An 18,671-nucleotide genomic window follows, 5' to 3' on the forward strand; every position below is an offset into this window, starting at 1 on the left:
AGAACGATATTTTGTGACGTATTGGCACGTAAAGTAAAGTTCAAGGTGTTGCTTCCGTTCAACATCATCAAGGTAAGGTTTTTCGGGAACTAGATTTCTGTGTTCGGTTGATTCTCTTTTCCGTTTGTGTCTGCAGCCCACCTTCCCGCTTTATCCTCGTCTACAGAAAATTCGTCTTCTTTCACGATTTTGTATCTGTGAAAATTTTTTAGTTGAAAAATGGTGACAGGCCAGAACTAACGATACGGTTTGGACGCGCCCTGCTCTTCAATTAGCCTATATACTAAACAAAAAGCATTTTTAGCATCACAGAGTTGTAATCGGGTTCTGTATGTTAGGCCCTTTAGCTTTGGTTTTCATTTTCAGAATGATTAACTCCAGATATTTTGCACACAAGTCAATTTTTTATTTTTAGAAAATTTTGAGATACCAAAACTCGGCTTTAATAGAAGGCATGACCTTGCAGACGTTACTAAATACATATTCGTGCTAGGAAAGAATAATAACGACGCAAATATGATTAAGTGCGAACTCGGTCCGAACCCGCCTTGTCCACTTACAACTCTGTAACATCACACCTAATCGAAAGTGTTAGTTGTAACTCAGTCGATAGAGGGGATCTGCCGCATACTTTATTGGTAACGTGATTTGCCGCATCTCGTTGTAGCCTAACAAAACCTTACCTTCAATAACAAAGTAATGGGTAATGTGAAGGCTACCTGATTTCTGTACGCTCTTATCTTAAATTCACCAACATGGAACTGATAACAGTTTGTAAAACTCTTACCCTCTTGCTAGAAACATGAATATAACTCCAGCGACTCCAATCAAACAAGCAAAACGTATGAACTCGTGAGCTTGTCGTTCAATGAGGGAAACCTTGGCCACGAACAACACGATCAGATAGCCGAAAGCAACTGTGAGGAACCAGAAACTGGACACGACTGCCTTCATGCTGGGGGGAGCCTGAACACAAAAAACGCATTTGAATTGAGCTGGGAATAAATATCCTATTAAGTGAAAATATGTGCGTGTGCATATAAAATGATAAATCGTCATCCAATATTTTACGACAGGAAAAAGTTTACAATGTTCTGTGCTTGTGCCACTGGGACACATTAATTGATAAAACACAAATCAAGGTCAAATTTCAACATTTTTAATGAAAATACGTTTCACATAAGTTACCTGTGTGTATGAAAACTCCAACCCTGTGATGGAGAGAAAAACTTCAGCAATTGTCAGCACGAGATACTGAGGAAACATCCAAGCTATGTTGATTGTATTTGGATTCATGTCGGTCATTTGATGCGCTTGCCCGTTGTCCTTTCACATTTAATCATAGTTAAAACTAATCCGTTTGCTTAGCTCATAGAAACACACCAGAAAAAGTACCGGGAATTGAAATGGAATGGCAACGACAAACACAATAGGCGAGTTAGTCAGGTATATACATTTATATAAAAAACACAGTTTAATTTGTTAAAAAAAAACTCACGATTCCAGCAAACATTTTTAAAATCATTGCGTGATTACAACAAATAAAATGCCAACAGATTTGGAAAGTTGAACTTCTTACCAGAATAACTGTGTACACCCCGGCTGGTTTTGTGTCGAATGTTGCATTCAGAACCATTTGATTGGTGGAATTGTCCGTTACAGAAAACGACGATCTGCGTAATATGGATACATTTTCTTTTAAATCATTTGATAATGTAAGGATGGTATTTATGTTGCCATCAATTTATGACATGAATTTCCAATTTCTCACTTTTCGTAAAAACATTTTTTTTAAAAAAGAAAAATTTATTGAAATATTAAAAACGGTGTCCAGCATTCCAAATTCCCTCTAAAAACTCTAACAAAGAAGCACCCTTAGTATGTAGGATCGGTGTTGCCCAAATTGAGCCAGCTTCAAGTTGGTCGAACCAATGTGCGAATACAGAAAAGAACTTAAACGTTTTGGTCTCTTGACACCTTGGCCTAACATACGACTAAAGCGACATCAAAAACGTTACCAACGATTTGTCTCTGTACACATATAAAAACTTGGACTTACTTTCCTCTTGGGACAGGAATTACTTCGCTACGTAATCCCGGAGAAGCGGAAACAGATTCCCCGACAGAAGTAATGGAATATTCCGTTCCCTCATCCGCGTTAAGAAAACGAACAGTGGCTTTTCCATTTTCCAAACGACGAGTCGGAATAAAACTCTACCAATTTTCAATCAAATTTGTGGTAGATTTTGGTGATTAATATCTCTGAATTAATGAAAATAAAATCTCTTCATACGATGTTACAACGTTTTTGTCAATCGACGTGCTTTCTAGTCTTTTGGTGTTTACATACAATACACGGATTTTACCTCTGTTGCACATTATACCCTTGTTTAGACACAGGAGAGAAATTAATCAAGGACTTGACTTACCGGAGACACCAGTTGTCCCTGATTTCCATAAATAAGAAAATTGATCATCTCCCCCCTCCCGGAAACTGTACGATTGATGACGTGACCTGAGCACGTGGTATAACCCAAGGTCAAAGGAAGGTCGCCGTCGAAAAAGTAACTTTTTGTGGAACTCCACTGCGTGAAAAAATAATTAATCGTGACAAAGTTCTGTTTCTTGGTACAAACATTTGATTACGTCCTTAGATTTTATGGGAAGGCTCAAAATTTCCATTTTTGATGACGTCAGTATGATGTCACAGGGAGCCATGTTGATGACGCGCACAGAATATTGGTTGCTTGCCGGAAGAGAAGTCATTGAACTCTAAGTAGGATGGAATATAGAACGTTTTATAATTTAAAACTTAGGAATTCATTATTGCGATTCACTTGTTAGTGCGTGTGACGATGGCCCAACTATTTCGCTTCGGAACGATCCGAACTTATGACTCTTGTTTAAATATTGTTTATTTGACGGAAAATATTATTTCCACATGACGTTTTTTGAGTTCGGTTTCTACCCATTGTTACGTCACTTCAAATATACTCACGTCGATGTTAAACTGGAGGATCGCAGTTAAAATAAACGAAACCCCGGCGAGGAAAAGCCCTGTGGTCATCCGACGAATCGGGTTGAAGTTGATTTTGCAGTGACGTAACAATGGGTAGAAACCGAACTCGCAGATGGGGATGAGAGTTAGGATGAGGAGCGGATTCACGACATCCATTTGATCCGGCTTCACTAAAACGTTTCCCTGTAGTCGAAGAAACAAAACATACAACTTCATAAGCAAATGAGAAAGACTTTTAATTGTTTACCGTATACAGGTACGGCTTATGTTCCCGCTCACTCGTCTTTTTGATTGTACAGTAGTTATAGCGCCCATGCAGCATTGTTTTTGGAAATTAACTGCATTAAAAATCGCATCAATTTATATAGTAAGGAAGGCCCAATTAAGTAAACAGATAAACTTAAAAGTTAAGTAAATTTCTGTGTTTGCTGGATTGCCTTGGGCTTTTTTACCTTCTGTTTATTCCAAAAATCACAAATAGAACTGACGTAACATTGCAAAGCAAATATACACTTTTAATATTATTCATAATTTCAAACTAATAAAAGGTGTTTCCCCTACCCAGTAACCGTCAAGTTCAAGGGCTTGCAGCGTCCATCTCGATCCTTGTTGATCGAAGAGAGCCCAGAAGAATGGAAGCGGAGTGAAGAGAAGCAAAACTCTAAGGGCGTATTTCGAATCTCTCTTCATGATGTCCTGTGGAATCACGGAATGGGATTTGCAGAGGCAAGAATAGATAAATAGTACATAATAGAAGACGTTTATTTCAAGGCGGGAGATAAATTCCAAAGCACAAAAGAATTTCTAAACGTTTGTTTTCGTGTTTTTTATCTTCGTAACAGCGTGTTAACTTTGGTATTTATCATACTATTGTTTTCATCAGTGTCTTTGTACTTGAGTGCCAGAAGAACAATTCTGATTAATAAGTATGCCTGGCAGCAAAAATAGCAGTATGTCTTTGTACCTGTTTGTATTTTATCCTAAAGGCAAAGTACACTTTGTGGTGACCATGCAGTGACTATAATTAATTTTGTCGAATCAATGTCTTTCCTACAGACTGTCCGATTGGGCGCCTGACTCGATAACCTTTGGTTCTGCCCATGTCATTTTATTGCTTTGTATGTTCTTCATACGCGTAGTCGTTTTTTTGTGCGAAACAAACATGATATGATTTGGATTGCAGATAAGACCGTGAGCTGTTTTTTTATTTACCAGCTATCGGTCATTCGCTTAAACTTACCGAACACTAAACTTTATGTTTGCCAGAAGGTCAGCTGTACTTTAGCCCGGCAGCGACAGCAGCAAAATACTTACCGAAGCCTTTGCGTAATCAATCCAGTGATCTTTTTTCTCTCCATTTCCTCTCCAAGCTTTCCACTTGTTTGCGAGCGCAGAACAAACACATATGCAAAACTTCCAGAAAACACTTCCGCTAAGTGGCACCCGAGTGTAGTATTTCGTCCCGGCCAAGAAAAACACTGGAAGAAACCGTTAGAATAAGTTCAGCTGAAAATTACTGCAGATTTCGCAACTTCCAAACCCATTTATTTTCATCGTCGCTCCGAACTTATTTCGGACTCAGATGGCTTACAAATGATTCAAATAGTTTTGTTCGTAAAATTTTAATTAAATTAGTTCTAAGTTACACATTTTTTAAATATAGGTTTCATGTTTTATTTAAAAATGCATCACAATAAAAGCACCCGCCTCTCATTTCAACCGTAAACTTACCAACAGCCAACAACATCAGCAGTCCGGGAATACCGAAGGCCATCGCGTAACATTCGTCGTAGAGATGACCGGTTTTTCCAGGGTAGCAATCCATGTCGGCTCGAAACATAGGAGTTATGAACTTTGACAGCAAAGCACCGGCGTTTATCGAAAAATAAAACATGGCGAAGAACTGGCTGATGTGTTTTTCCTGCAAAGAAAGGATGTTTCTTTACTTTGCAATAAATTCTATGCGTTGGAAGAAGGTTTTTTAACTGTAATTTGAAATAGCGCCAGACCTCAATCGTGGTTTCCTTTGGTCGCGTTAATTGCTACGAAGTCTTAAACAGGAATAAGATACAGACCGAACCCCGGTAACTTACGCAATAGTTTACTTTGTCTGTCAAACTTATGGAAGAAAATTTTTTGATCACAATATTAGTTCGAACAACCTTTAACCGCGTTCAGTTCAAGTCAGATTTGGGTGTGACAAATCCATTACAATTACGCAATAATGTTAAAATGATCTGCTTGGTGTGAGTTACCTGGGAAGGGTGGAACTGATCTCCTCCGAATGACGAAACACAAGGTTTAATTCCGCCCGTTCCTATCGCGATAAACAGGAGACCGAATATTGAAAGGACTCTGGAAATTTGAGAAGTCAGTAATTGGCGAAATGGAGATTACGTCACGTCGCTTTTAAACTGCTCTACACATCGTCGCTTTTAACTTTTTGACTTTAATATTTATAACTACATGACATGCATTATAGCCCAAAAGAATATAGATGCATAACCTTTAGAAAAACCAAATGTTCGCAAAAGCAATATAAGTTTTAAGTTTGCAATCTAAGATTGCGCGATGCTGCGATTCAACGACATAGAACACAATTCAAAGTGGTGTCTTGGATGCACAACTGGCCTTTATTCAATTTTGTAGCAGCATAAAGTTTAGACGTCGAATCACTCACATATGAGCGGTGTTGGTGGGAATGTACGGAATGGCGGCGAGAGTCTTGATCACGTGACCGAACACGTAGACAATGGAGAGATACAGGATGGTGTGGTACTTCCCCCAATACGAGTCTGCGATGGCGCCTCCAACCAATGGGGAGAAGTAAGCGAAGAACGTGAACGCGTGGAAGATTGCAGTTGACGTGTCGGCGTCGAATTGGAGGAAATTGCGGGCGTACAAGACGAGCACCGCTGTGAAAAACATGGCACAGTTTTATAACGCCCACAATTTTAATCAACGACCATGCATACATGGGCGGAATATGTATATAAAGTGTAATTTATGTAGAACAAACGTCTTTCAGAAGTTTTTAGCGATGGAGTTTAATAAAAGCAATATGAAGGTACACAGAGTCAAAAAAATTGGCCAGTGGGACCGCATTTCAAATGAGTTGGTTTGGATGAAGAATATAACATGGCACATTGTAAAGTGAAACACATAAATAACAAAAGTTTATTAGATACGTTTTTAATTTGTTACTAAATGCTGGTTTACTTCAAAAGCCTCGCATATTTCAACTCACTTCTCATTCCATAGAAGGAAAATCTCTCACAGAACTCATTCCCTATTATCAGGAACACGCGCTTCGGTTACTTGATCTTCTTCGACTAAAATTTTAGACACTTTTATCATTATTATTATTATTATTTTGAAACACTTTATTGTAGCAGCAGTCGTACAATAATTCTTATACTTTTTATTTCTATATCATTGAGATATATTTTAGGCCAGTGCCCCCACCGAACATGTAAGATAATCTATTTAGGTCCTCCAATTGATTAACCTCATACGACCCTTGGAACAAAATTTCCCAATGTCAAAAAAATTGCCTCTAGTGGTAAATTCTGCTACTTTAAGAAACCCTGCTGCCGCAGGAAAATAAACAAATATCAGTGTTACAAACTTTAACGTAACCTGCTTCGTTCCGGAAGTATTTTCAACAATCAGGGACTCCCCCTCTTCTTTGTGACGTCCTTCCAACTCCATGTTCACAAACTGAAGTTGGCAATAATTAAATATGCACTGGGTTTACTGCAATCTCAAATCTCCAACTTATACTTGATAAACACACCCCTAAAAGTAACAAATTACACAAAGTGTTATTGCCTAAACTTCTCATTTGCTTGCTCTCCAAATAACCAAAGATAAAAAGTATATTCGTGGAAAACCAACGCTGAAGCAAAAACAAGATTTGTTCTCGCCTCATGCAACAAACGTCATTCATCTACTATTACCAAGAGCATTGTTTGTCTTTTATTTATATTAAAGATGCTGCAAACTTACCCAAAGCACAAACAGACGTTCACGCGACCAAACGCAAAACAACACCTGGGTTTTTAGATTAAGCTCAGTCAGCGCGAGTCGCAGCAGAAACAAAAACTGTCTGCACTTCGGCGTCACTTTGGCATCAAACCACTTCAAACACTGAAAGTCAAACGAAAGTAAAACAAAGACATTCCTTTGCTCTCTGTTGAGCAAGGTTGGCTTCTACATAACATTTGCCAACTTGTCCCCTGCATTGATAATTTGCAACCAAATTCTGGTTGCGGTACAAGCTTAAATAATCTTGTTTACATTTTAGTGCCTGTGTAAAATTAACCCATGATCAACTTTTTCAGGAAATATGTGATGGACTCCACTTGGTTAAACGTTCAATCAAATGATCAAGCGTCTGAAAAGCATAAAACTCAAAATGACGCGGTTTTATTGCGCGTCGCCATTTCATCTCGCTAGTAGAATATAGTTCGCCACTCAAGATTAATTATTTTCGTGAAATAGGTATAAATTGTAACTTTGCATTATTATTTCATTTTTCTGTTGCACTGGTATACTTAGTTAGTAAACAGGCTGATACCATGGTATTTTTGAAGGTTTCTCAAAATTATGTCGCTGTTCATTTATATAATTTATGCATAACGTCATTACAACATACTTGCATTGCACGAGAAAAAACACAACATCTAATCGTAAAATGATTTTAAAAGCTTTTTATTCAAACGTACATTAAAAGACTGTCCCACTGCGCATTGGCTGCGTTTCAGTCGCCCGAATAAACCACGCCTTCAAACGTTTTTGCCCTCGCCTGTTTGGATGCCACGTTTCGTACAGCTCGTCTGATTGGAGGACACTTGTGGGGTTGGCGGTCTGTTCCTTTTTCCCATGTTGGCGTGACAACATGCGGGCAGTCCTATATCCGCGGTATCACCTTCCAAAATAGTTCGCATCCTTACGCCTTCTGCGTAAAAGCCAGTCACTGTCGCTCCACGGATTGTCTTTTACCAATCGCGTCCTCTATATTGCAGTTTTTGGTGAAAAGCACTTCGCAGAAACGAGGCCTTTTAACTTGGAACAGCGAGGTTGGCGATCAACTTGAAAACCCCCCTGCTGTTGGGGAGTCATCCCAGCGCCCCCTGGAGAGGAAATTCGTTTTACAAAATCCTTGCAAGTGATGGCGGCTCCGGAATCTACAACCTGTGCGCTTTAAACGTCTGCTCGACATAATTACCAACACCGCAGGGAGCGCACACGTTGTACATGCCCAACTCGGTCACAACCGTAGCGACTAGAGTTTATCTAATCTGATTGGCGCAACGACAGATTTTTCCGTTAGAGTTTATTAATTTCGAAATGCATCGTTGCTATTAAGGCACTCAGTCCATTGCCAGGTTCTGTCCATAATAATTCAATGTGTTTTTGCTCGTCCACCACCGCTTCCATCCCAGCATTTTTACACTGTACTGCGGTGACTTCTAACGTGGCCGGAATGTTAGAGTCGAGGACGACTTCAGCGGGTGCAACGAAACTTGATTATTGTGGCAATGTTGTCGGTCAGTAGGGTGATCTACATTACTTCGTTCTTTACTGCAGCCACTGAAGCACTACTGTATGCCAGGTTTCCAAGTTCCTTTAGGGAGAAACGGAATTCGCGTGCTGTCTTACCGGGTAATTGTACGCACCTGGTCAGTGCCCCCTTTGAACGCCCTGCACTCATATCATGGCGCGTTTCTTTACGTCCTTTGACAGAGATTGGCTTCAACTTTTTTTTATCGCCGATTTCATATCACTGTTAATGAAGTAACATACTTGACCCCTTATCGCCAAACACAACCGTAAAGACTCAAATAAGATTTTTATCCTAACGCTGCCTGTTTGATTCAGAAATTGCTCGGACCCTGCATTAACGATCCACCCTAAGCCAAAACACCACACACTGGTTGCACTGAAAGAGCATCTGATTTTAATATAACGTACTAACATTAAAAGCTAAGATAAAAAATACACACCAACAAACCCATCGGTACAAATAAACTTTAACAACCACTGTACAGCACAAAGCCCGTCGCACCGACCTATTAACCAGTCAACGAAGAACACGTAAACCACTAGCGCGTTACGGGATATATTGAAAACAGACAGCGGTGTGGAAATAAATACACAGGGATAAAACGTGAGTGCAGAAAATCGATGAAAACAAAAAAATTTTTGGGCGCGTTGCGGGCATAGGTGATAAAAAGTGATTGAAATAAACAACACAGATAATCAAAGATAGCGTGAAAAAAAGTATCATTGTGTGTTATTTTCCGCCACGCAAGCGTAAAAAATTGCACCAAATCAACCCGTTGTTAACTTTTTCTGGCCAGGGGAAAACGCTTTTGATAATTCATGTAAATGGGTGCAGCATTGTTATTGAAGAAGCACAAATATGCACAACGCTTGAACATTTGCAAATACCTTTTGAATTCATATTCTACAGTATTTGAAAAAAAGTAAATGCTGCAAAACTGCAAATAACACCGGTTTTGCATTTTTACAACAATTTTCACAAATGCCATCATCATAGAACTAGTGTTGTCAGGGCTAATGTAGTTTGCTTAATTTTCTGTTTGAAATTACAGCCAGAAAACACACCACAAAAGCAACTTACAGTCCAATGGCACATGCTCCCAAAACTGGCTGCTGAAGATCGAAGCAAAGTGTCCAAACATCTGAAGTTGGATCATAAACTTCAATGGACTGTAGGTCTTTTTTCTGATTATGCCTGACAAATTACACCTTTTTATTATAACTTCTGCCATTTTTTGAATATATCAAGCCAGTATTTCTTTACTGCTGTTGAATTTTTTAAACCGAAAATATCATTTTCACATTAAATGGATTATGAGATGCAGACAATTTCATTTTTATTACATCAAGGAGCAATAAACTTTGCTTGAAACTTGACATGTCTTTAAGTGCAAGAAAGATTAAGAGCCACTGGTTTAGGGGTTGTAGGTCTATTTATCTTCGAAAGAAAATCAATTCTTTAACAGCAACAACATTTATTTTGTAAAAATTATAAATATTTCTTACCCGCCCAAAACAAATATTTTATTTCCCACAACACAGGCAGAATGACCATAGCGAGGAACATTGAGAGGAGAAACATCATTCCATTCATTACATTCTGGTTTGTATCTCTCCACTGTTGACAGTGAGGATTTATTGAGGCCACCTATTAACAGTTTTGGTCTTTTGTGACATGTCATACAGAATCAGTTATTTTATAACAGCCAGGTTGACAAATTTAATATTTTATCAAAGGCCATTTGTTGCACTCTAATAACTTGTGATACAAAAACAGGATGAACTTCATGGACAGGGTTTTTAGCTAGAATGTTCAAAAGCAAAACTACCTTTAATAAAATTTAAATACAACTACCGTAGCAAACATCCAAAAACCAAGAACATTTTCAAACGCGTACATATAAGTCAACTTAAACTTCTATTTTGCATTTTAAGTTTACTTTCTATGAGGAAATAATATTTAATCAAAATCATTAATATTTAATCAAGTTTTTTCTTGCGTTTTTAGTGTTTATGCGCTTGATGCAATATGTTGGCATAACCCTGAGGAAGTCTCGCCGGATGGTAGGTGAAACGTCGGTTTCGAATAAATAACCTCAGAAACTTAAGTGCCAGAAGAACGATTTTGATTAATTAGTATACCTGGCAGCAAAAATAGCAGGAAATAATATTGTTTCCTTAAAAATATTTTAAAACAGCAAGTTAAAGTTACAAATAAAAAAAAAATAGATTAGGTCCTACATTTAACAAACAGTTAGTAATACCAATTGCATAGATCATCCCATTAAGTTCCACACATGCAAATCTACATCTTGCTTGTTTAAGGAGAGCAATTTCTACCCATCTTTCCTCTTTTAAATCCAGGCATTCAGAAGACCTCTTGCCAACGTTGTTGGCCTTTAGGCCACCAACACAATATAGAAAATCTGCAACACATCAATGGTAATTTAAACCTACATAAAACAAAGACTAACAATGACATTATTTCAAACAATAATTTATTCATTGTTTATGTACAAACTTCACCATTATCAAAAACGTAATTACCACCACACACTGCAACTCCATGATAACATCTCTTTTGCAGCATACTGCCCAATGGCATCCACTGGTTGTTTTTAATGTCAAATTTTTCACAGGAATCTTTAAAAGATCCATCCCATCCACCCACAACATAAATAAATCCTATACATTGAATGATAAAGTGTAAATAATAAGAATAATTCCACATTTTTATTTATGAATTAGGCATCTACAGATTCAAACATAAAACCTTTACATAACACCTATGTCATTAAACGAACCCTTGTAATATCCTGATCCACACCATTTACGAGATTCTATCATGTCAGGAGCACTTTCCCAATTTGTTTTAGAATTAATATCAAGAAACTCGCAGGTTTTGTAGACGTTTCCTCCAAGTCTAGAATCCGCACCTCCCATCAAATAAAGCATGTTCTTAACTTTTACTGCCGTTGCACCAATTCGATGAGATATTGGATTCTAGGTATGTTTTTCATTGTTAAACCATCAATTTTTAAATCCATGAACACAAATATTTTTTTTGGCAATATAGCATTTTGCAGTATTAGTTTTTTGCACACTTACTGGAGCTTGGTTGACCTTTCTTGTCACTATGTCATATACACTAGACACAAAATGTCCATCACCGCCAACAACAATAAATTTGTCTAGAAACAAAATGCTGACCATATAGCGTAAAAAATATAAACCTTACCACCTGATGTTGAGTGTGTTTTCAAAATTCCATCAACAAGCATGTTTGAACATGTTACATTTTTTCTCACCAAATCCTGCAATGGAAAATTGTTTAAATTAAAATTATTAGCAACCAAACTTCATCACATTCAAGATAATAAATTCAGACAAACTGTTGGCTTAACTATAAAATTTTGCACGAATAAAATGGTTTTTACCTCTTTTGAAACAAGCTTGAGAAAGTCAGATGTCATTAATGTGAAGTCAAGTGAAGAGAAAAGCCCAACAAACAATTCTTCACGCTGACAAGAATCATAATTAATCCATTCCATGATTCCCTCAAATGCCACTTCCTCGCTGAACTTTATGTTACTTTTAAATATTAGCAAAGTTAAACTGTATTTAATTTCACTTACTTTGTCTCTTTGACTCAAGATGAAACACATTTCATCACGGTTAAGTTGTTTAAATTCATTACTATGCACAACTGTGGCAAATTTACTTTTGATCGTCAAGTTTACTTTTACCAGCAGGGCATCTAGATTGTACCTTTGGCCATAAACTCGTAGTTGCAAAAAATTTTCAGCACAAACAATGTTTAACAGAAAAGTTGTGCAGCATGTTTTTAATGCTGAAATTAAATGAATCAGGACTAATTTAAGATATAACTTTATCAAAGATATTTTTTAACACAGTGGGCAAAAGTAGACTTAATGGCCAACATTTATGTGATGAAGATAAATTTGGTCAAAAGCTACTTCCAGTCACAGAATTGAATAAATAGTAAGTCAATGATTGATGTTAACTGCATATTGAATATTTTCAAGGGCCTGTACACAACTATTTGTGTCAAATCCTAATATTTTTAGCAGTGCTTTGATTTTAATGATGTTAAACTCATCTAAGGTAATGAGTAGTACTAGTAAGTGTGGTGAGTTCCAGCAATATTTGGTAAAAATAGTTACCCTTTCGTCTGTAAATAGGTTCTGTAAATAAACCTTAAAAAGTATTTAAAATAAAACAGTAACAACAGAAAATGGCATAAATATTCATTTGCCGGTTTCATGCCTACAACACATGCTGCCAAACTTTTCCAGTGGGTATTATAATCTTTCAGAGGATATATATGAACTAACAGGGTGACCTGGTTACAATTGATATAATGGTCCAAACACCTTATGCTTCTTAGTATTGCCTGTCAGTAGATTTTATGATACAAAACAACTAACTTGGTAATTGAAGGTACTCTGCATCATCCAATAGGCTGGTTACATTTTCTTCAGTGATTTTAATTTTTCCAGTGTAGATGAAATCAACAACATTTGAAAGTCTAAGTTGTGGTATCCTCATTATTTCTACAGTGTTAGAGTATTTTTCCTCCATCTGGATTAATGTTAAATAATATTGTACAAAATTATCTAAGAGGATGACAATAAAAAAAATTGCACTCGACGTAGTTTTTACTTTAGAGTTGAAAGATAAGTATGTAGGTTGATAAACAAACAAACAGGCCAAAAGTTCCAATTAATGCTTTACCTCAACAGTAAACATTTTTTTAAAGTATTCACATGTCACCATCATGACAGATTTGTGAACTCGGAATTCTGTTCCTTCTGATGTCAATGTCAAATCACAAGCTATTCTTTCACCGATTCGATCCCTGAAATTTTAACCAAATATCTAATGTAGCACAAATGTTACAGTTAAAGGATACAAACACGTGAAATAAATTAGAATACTAACTCGTTCAACAATTGTGTAACTCCAGTTTGATGTTTTATGGCATCTTCGTCGCTAATCTCCATTGGTCCTTGCTTTTGAAAACGTTTTCAGAAAGACGTACTTTTCAGCTTGTTTGTTTCAGTATAATTTCGACGTTAAAAAAAATATTACAGTTACAGTTGTTTTAAAAATATCCTTTTGTTTACTGAGGGTATTCCCCGAAATAAAATCCAATGTATTTCTATAGAAATCTAATGCCTTTCGGAAAGAAAAAAAAGATCATTTTGCGACAATTTACAAATTTTCCTTAATTAATCAATGAAACGAACCGACACCAAAAGCACAACAACTTTATTTTGAAATGATTTGAAAGTAATTTATTTAAACATACATCTCTCTCACCGCAAAATATTCGAAAGAAACAGTAAAATGATAAAACAATACAAAATATATATGATATAGAAAATAGTAAAAAATATAGTCCCCATAGTAGGACGTCCGTCTTGATTTACGACAAATTAACATTTTGGGGTAAGGCAGGTACTTTAAAAAAAAGTCTGCCTTGTTCTTCCATGGGTGGTAAGCATTATTTTACACGATGTGTACAGATTAACCATCACGAAAACAGGGACACGCCTAAAAACCGGCAAAAAATACAACCCACCAAAATAACATATGTGGTAAGTTCATGATGCAAGAGGTCAAACGGTTCAAAACGTTATTCCTTAACAACCTCAATAGGAAGAAATAGGTTGACGGATCTGCCCTTGGTGTTTTTGCCTTCATTTGAGGTCCGTGCTATACTTATGTGCACTTTCAGCTAAGGTAACTCAATTTGCCGTAATACAAGCCCTGATTCAACATTAACTTTGGCATGAACCGCTACAATGCGACAACACAAGCCCCGAAAACCGGATCCTCCAGTTTGAAACATTCTGTCCATTTATCTGAAACAGGATCGTAAACCTCCACTGTTGTAAGATCTTTTTTTCCATCGTGTCTGTATATTTAAATTGTTGATTATAGAAAAACCTGCCACCTACACACCAAACAAATATATTGTCATGTATTACCCTCCAATTACGTAGATCTTATTTCCAATAACGCAAGCAGAGTGTCTGGACCGCGCTGTCTGAAGTTGTGCAACATATTTCCACTTTTGGGTTTCGGGTCTGTATCGTTCAACAGTCCTCATCGTGTACACATGTCGACCAGCTTCGCCACCTACATAGGTTTGACAGTTAAAGCGTTTACTGTACTATGGGGTACAAAACCTTGCTCTACGAATACACAAAAAACAGAAACAGCCGAAAAATAACATCCCTGAACGTTTTGTTGCATGTAAACACATATGTGGTAAATGCTGATAGTCAGTCCAACACAAAAACACACCGATAGCATATATCATTCCTCCCAGTTCGACACACGCGAGGCCAAATCTTGGTTCATTCAGGGAAGCCATCTCCACCCACTTTTCCTCTTTCATATCAAAGCGTTCACAAACGGGGCTCGGCGAGAAGGTCATAAATCCTCCAATGCAGTAGAGCGAGTCTAAGCGAAACACCCAGACAAAAAGTTCAAATAAATAACTCCTCTGGAAAAAATATTCCTTAAAAGGTAGCGGTCGTTATTCAACCACCCTTCCTTTGGATACTGCGCGTATGTATTATCACCGTTAAAACGGTGTTTCTAAAATGTACACTGTCGCTTATGCTAAATACTAACATTTTTACCAAACTCTACCATTATAAACAGTAACTCCATGGCTGCATCTAGCATACAACATATCCTTCATTGGCATCCACGCATTTTTTCGGATGTTAAACTTTTCTGAAGATTTAATTTCAGTTTTGTCATTCCATCCTCCAGTGACGTAAATAATATCTAAAATGATGGACAGCATCCGATTAAGAAATTGGCAATGTTTAGCACAAGTGAGTAACAATCAATGAAAGAAGTTGTTTTGCCGAATTCAACCTCGAAAAATCGGTACGTGAATGCCTAACTCCATTTGCATGTAGCACAAGAAAACCGCAGGACTAATAACGAACTAGTTTGTTTTGGCCCATTGATACGAATCACAACGGAAAACCACAACCAAGTCATACTTGCCAAGTTTGTTCATGCAACTTACACCTCCAAAACTAATCCCTGATATTTACATGACCAATGTTAACATGAACAAGATACAAATGAATAAAACTGACACATCAAATAACCTTGATTAAATCCTGATCCTGGCCATTTACGAGCTTTTAACATGTCAGGCATCTTATTCCACTTGGTTGTTGGTTGGTCGAGATCTAGGACTTCACATGACTTGTAAACATTTCCCGCAAACCTTGAATCAGCACCTCCCATTACATGAACCAAGTTCTTAATTCTTATTGCTGTGGCACCAACTCGGCGAGTCGGAGGATTCTAAATTGTTTGTCGGATTATTGTACCTCATGCACAGCATCGGGTATGGAAGAAAAAACTGGTTAAACAAGCTTGGGAAATTCGAATGGGATTCTTCACATAGAAGAGCAACATTCAAACGAATCGTTTGGAAAGCAGTTAAATTAAAAACTCAAGGATAAGTTTCAAGTTATATTCGTCTTACCGGCATTTGAACGAATTTCCTGTCGTTTATGTTGTAGTTCACACACATATTTTTACCGACATCACCACCAATAATGAGAAAGTTATCTGTAAGAAACAAAACATACATGAAAAGCCTGAATTTATTTGCCTTTAAAACATCTTACCTTTCGAAGCTTTCAAAACGCCGTCAATGAGCATATTGGCACATGTCAAGTTTGTTCTCACCAAGTTCTGCAGTGAACATTTTTTATATTTTTTAGATATGCGAGATACAACCAGATGTGGGGTAAAATATCATTAAAAAGTGAATCATTAACTTTCATAAAATAGCTCATGTGAATAAAGTTGTTTAATAGTCTGTCTCTCATCAAAACAGTGCACCAACAAGTACTAAAGGTATAGATCAGAGATCGACACGGTGCATTGAAGAAAAAAAATAGCAAGTACCTCATTTGCAACAAGTTTGAGAAAATCTGATGTCATCAACATAAAATCAAGTTGGGAGAAAAGCATTGGGAACATTTCTTGACGATGACATAAGTCATGATTTGTCCATTCAACAATTCCCATAAATGCAGCTTCCTCGCTACTCTGTATAATGACATTCTTTAATTCATAAAAAAGGTGCTTAACTTTAATTTAATACTTGGTCTCTTTGATTTAAAATGCAACAGACATCATTCATGTCGATTCGCCAGAAATCATCACTCTGCACAACATTGGCAAAGTTGTTTCTTATTGTCAAATTGACTCGGTCTAAGACGTCACCAAGATTGTACCTTTGAGCATAAACACGGAACTGCAAACAATTTTCTGCCGACACCGTTTGCAACAAAAATTTTGTGCAACATGCCTTCAAAGCTGGAAAGAAAAAATTATACATCACAAAAGTGAACTGATTCAGATACATTGAAGAAACTTAATTAATAGTGAAATGTCAATATTGGTAGAAACAAAACATCTTGATGACTCACAATCTACCACACACATGCATATATCAGTCCACATAGTAAATTTTAGTTATTTATATTTATAAATTACAAAAGCAATGCTTTGGTAATAATTTTTGAATACTTGGTTTATGGAATGTTAGTGGTAGTTTTTTCAAAAAATGTGAGAAACCTACTATAACATAATATGTAAAATTTTACTGTAATACAAAAAAAAAATTTACTTTGAACGGAAAAACATTCTACAATTTAACATGTTTGGACTGTTTATCACCCAATAAGCTAGAACAGTGTTTCCCAACCAGTAGATTACTAAAATTAAAGTCATTTTTTTGGTCCACCAAAAATCATAGGTCGCGAGTTTAAGAATGTTGTAAACCACTGTTCTAAAGCAACTTGGGGTAATACCGAATAACCAAATTTGTACATATAAACTCAGTAAACAATAAATGATACTGTAGCTGACTAACTTGGCAATTGAAGATATTCTGCATCATCCAATAAACTAATCACATTTTCTTCAGTGACTTTGATTTTTCCAGTGTAGATAAAGTCCACAATATTTGAAAGTTGACTTTGTATAATATTTTTCATTTCAATATTGTCCATGTGTTTCTCTATCATCTAAATCACAACAACAAAGCATTATTCCCACCTAATAAGTTATTTTCATTGGAGATCAAAATATAGACAGGCCATTTTGCTGTATTAAATGTTTATTTACCTCGACAGTGAACATTCTATTAAAGTATTCACACGTCACCATCATAACTGCTTTGTGAACTCTGAATTCTGTTTCTTCTGATGTCAGTGTCAAATCACAAGTTAATTGTTCTCCAATTCGATCCCTGCATTTTGAGCCATCATAACATATAGCACACAACACAAGGGAAGTAAAAACACACAATATTTTTCATTTCAATATTGTCCATGTGTTTCTCTATCATCTAAATCACAACAACAAAGCATTATTCCCACCTAATAAGTTATTTTCATTGGAGATCAAAATATAGACAGGCCATTTTGCTGTATTAAATGTTTATTTACCTCGACAGTGAACATTCTATTAAAGTATTCACACGTCACCATCATAACTGCTTTGTGAACTCTGAATTCTGTTTCTTCTGATGTCAGTGTCAAATCACAAGTTAATTGTTCTCCAATTCGATCCCTGCATTTTGAGCCATCATAACATATAGCACACAACACAAGGGAAGTAAAAACACACACTGGCAGGACACAAAGATGTCAAAAATTTTAACATTAACATATTTTATTCACATTTATTACATTGCAGAATATATCACATAAAAATATTGTGTAAGTTGGAACACTAACTCGTTGAGCAATTGTACAACTCCAGATTGGTGTTTTGAAGCTTCGTCGTCGCTAATTTCCATATTTCATGGATTAATCAAATCACGTTTTGGGTTAGTGTAGGTAAGGTTCATGCGTAAAACAATGATTAAAAGTTATTGTCCAATTTCCTGCTTGTTATGCTTCTCACATACTTTTTTGTACAAAACAAAATTAGAAGCATTAGTTTACTAGGGGAAGTCCCCGATATGAAGCATAACTATAGAAATCAACTTCGTGTTTTTTTTTAT

The 18,671-nt window shown here is 36.6% G+C and overlaps 3 protein-coding genes across 7 annotated transcripts; all 3 read right to left on the reverse strand.

Moving 5' to 3' along the window:
- Positions 1-89: 89 nt before the first annotated feature.
- On the reverse strand, positions 90-6,331 carry LOC145917843 (solute carrier family 15 member 2-like). Its single transcript, XM_083003139.1, has 14 exons — positions 6,267-6,331; positions 5,700-5,934; positions 5,275-5,374; positions 4,751-4,940; positions 4,334-4,497; positions 3,581-3,715; positions 2,999-3,202; positions 2,647-2,772; positions 2,430-2,585; positions 2,060-2,214; positions 1,580-1,673; positions 1,189-1,326; positions 788-966; positions 90-195 (listed from the first exon to the last, which is right to left on the reverse strand). The coding sequence occupies exons 1-14, from the start codon at positions 6,271-6,273 to the stop codon at positions 90-92; spliced, it is 1,989 nt and encodes a 662-aa protein (XP_082859265.1). The 5' UTR covers positions 6,274-6,331.
- A 2,666-nt stretch (positions 6,332-8,997) lies between these two features.
- Positions 8,998-13,714, reverse strand: LOC145903176 (kelch-like protein 25). Of its 4 annotated transcripts, XM_082991262.1 has the most exons (12): positions 13,550-13,714; positions 13,343-13,466; positions 13,036-13,189; positions 12,223-12,437; positions 12,025-12,168; positions 11,826-11,901; positions 11,696-11,778; positions 11,392-11,590; positions 11,135-11,272; positions 10,852-11,013; positions 10,094-10,235; positions 8,998-9,782 (listed from the first exon to the last, which is right to left on the reverse strand). In XM_082991262.1, exons 1-12 carry the CDS (start codon positions 13,609-13,611, stop codon positions 9,665-9,667), a joined length of 1,617 nt encoding a protein of 538 aa, XP_082847388.1. In that variant the 5' UTR covers positions 13,612-13,714; the 3' UTR covers positions 8,998-9,664. The 4 variants fall into 4 exon arrangements, with proteins under 4 accessions (XP_082847388.1, XP_082847391.1, XP_082847382.1 ...); XM_082991265.1 differs by having other exon boundaries at positions 12,025-12,344; XM_082991256.1 differs by having other exon boundaries at positions 11,829-11,901; positions 12,025-12,437.
- Positions 13,715-13,926: 212 nt separating this feature from the next.
- LOC145903267 (kelch-like protein 3) lies at positions 13,927-18,576 on the reverse strand. 2 transcript variants are annotated; one of them, XM_082991336.1, is made up of 12 exons: positions 18,403-18,576; positions 18,112-18,235; positions 17,535-17,688; positions 16,761-16,975; positions 16,562-16,705; positions 16,279-16,345; positions 16,134-16,219; positions 15,748-15,949; positions 15,272-15,412; positions 14,921-15,079; positions 14,602-14,752; positions 13,927-14,528 (listed from the first exon to the last, which is right to left on the reverse strand). In XM_082991336.1, the coding sequence occupies exons 1-12, from the start codon at positions 18,462-18,464 to the stop codon at positions 14,411-14,413; spliced, it is 1,623 nt and encodes a 540-aa protein (XP_082847462.1). In that variant the 5' UTR covers positions 18,465-18,576; the 3' UTR covers positions 13,927-14,410. The 2 variants fall into 2 exon arrangements, with proteins under 2 accessions (XP_082847462.1, XP_082847470.1); XM_082991344.1 differs by lacking the exon at positions 18,403-18,576 and adding an exon at positions 17,789-17,912 and having other exon boundaries at positions 18,112-18,188.
- Positions 18,577-18,671: the final 95 nt, after the last annotated feature.

This window comes from Ascidia mentula, chromosome 1 (assembly GCF_947561715.1).
Source record: "Ascidia mentula chromosome 1, kaAscMent1.1, whole genome shotgun sequence".
Classification (NCBI taxonomy): domain Eukaryota; kingdom Metazoa; phylum Chordata; class Ascidiacea; order Phlebobranchia; family Ascidiidae; genus Ascidia; species Ascidia mentula.

Coding starts and splice junctions, on each gene's coding strand:
- LOC145917843 (XM_083003139.1), bottom strand. Junction 4,941..5,274: donor ATCAGTTCCACCCTTCCCAG/GTAACTCACACC, acceptor CTTTCTTTGCAG/GAAAAACACATCAGCCAGTT. Junction 967..1,188: donor TGGAGTTTTCATACACACAG/GTAACTTATGTG, acceptor TTTTGTGTTCAG/GCTCCCCCCAGCATGAAGGC.
- LOC145903176 (XM_082991250.1), bottom strand. CDS start 13,611: ATGGAGATTAGCGACGAAGATGCCATAAAACATCAAACTGGAGTTACA. Junction 12,438..13,035: donor AGAGTACCTTCAATTACCAA/GTTAGTTGTTTT, acceptor ATTTAATTTCAG/CATTAAAAACATGCTGCACA. Junction 11,591..11,695: donor GAAAGGTCAACCAAGCTCCA/GTAAGTGTGCAA, acceptor AAACATACCTAG/AATCCAATATCTCATCGAAT.
- LOC145903267 (XM_082991336.1), bottom strand. CDS start 18,464: ATGGAAATTAGCGACGACGAAGCTTCAAAACACCAATCTGGAGTTGTA. Junction 16,346..16,561: donor TCAAACTTGTTGCAAATGAG/GTACTTGCTATT, acceptor TGTTCACTGCAG/AACTTGGTGAGAACAAACTT. Junction 16,220..16,278: donor CGTTTTGAAAGCTTCGAAAG/GTAAGATGTTTT, acceptor TGTTTCTTACAG/ATAACTTTCTCATTATTGGT.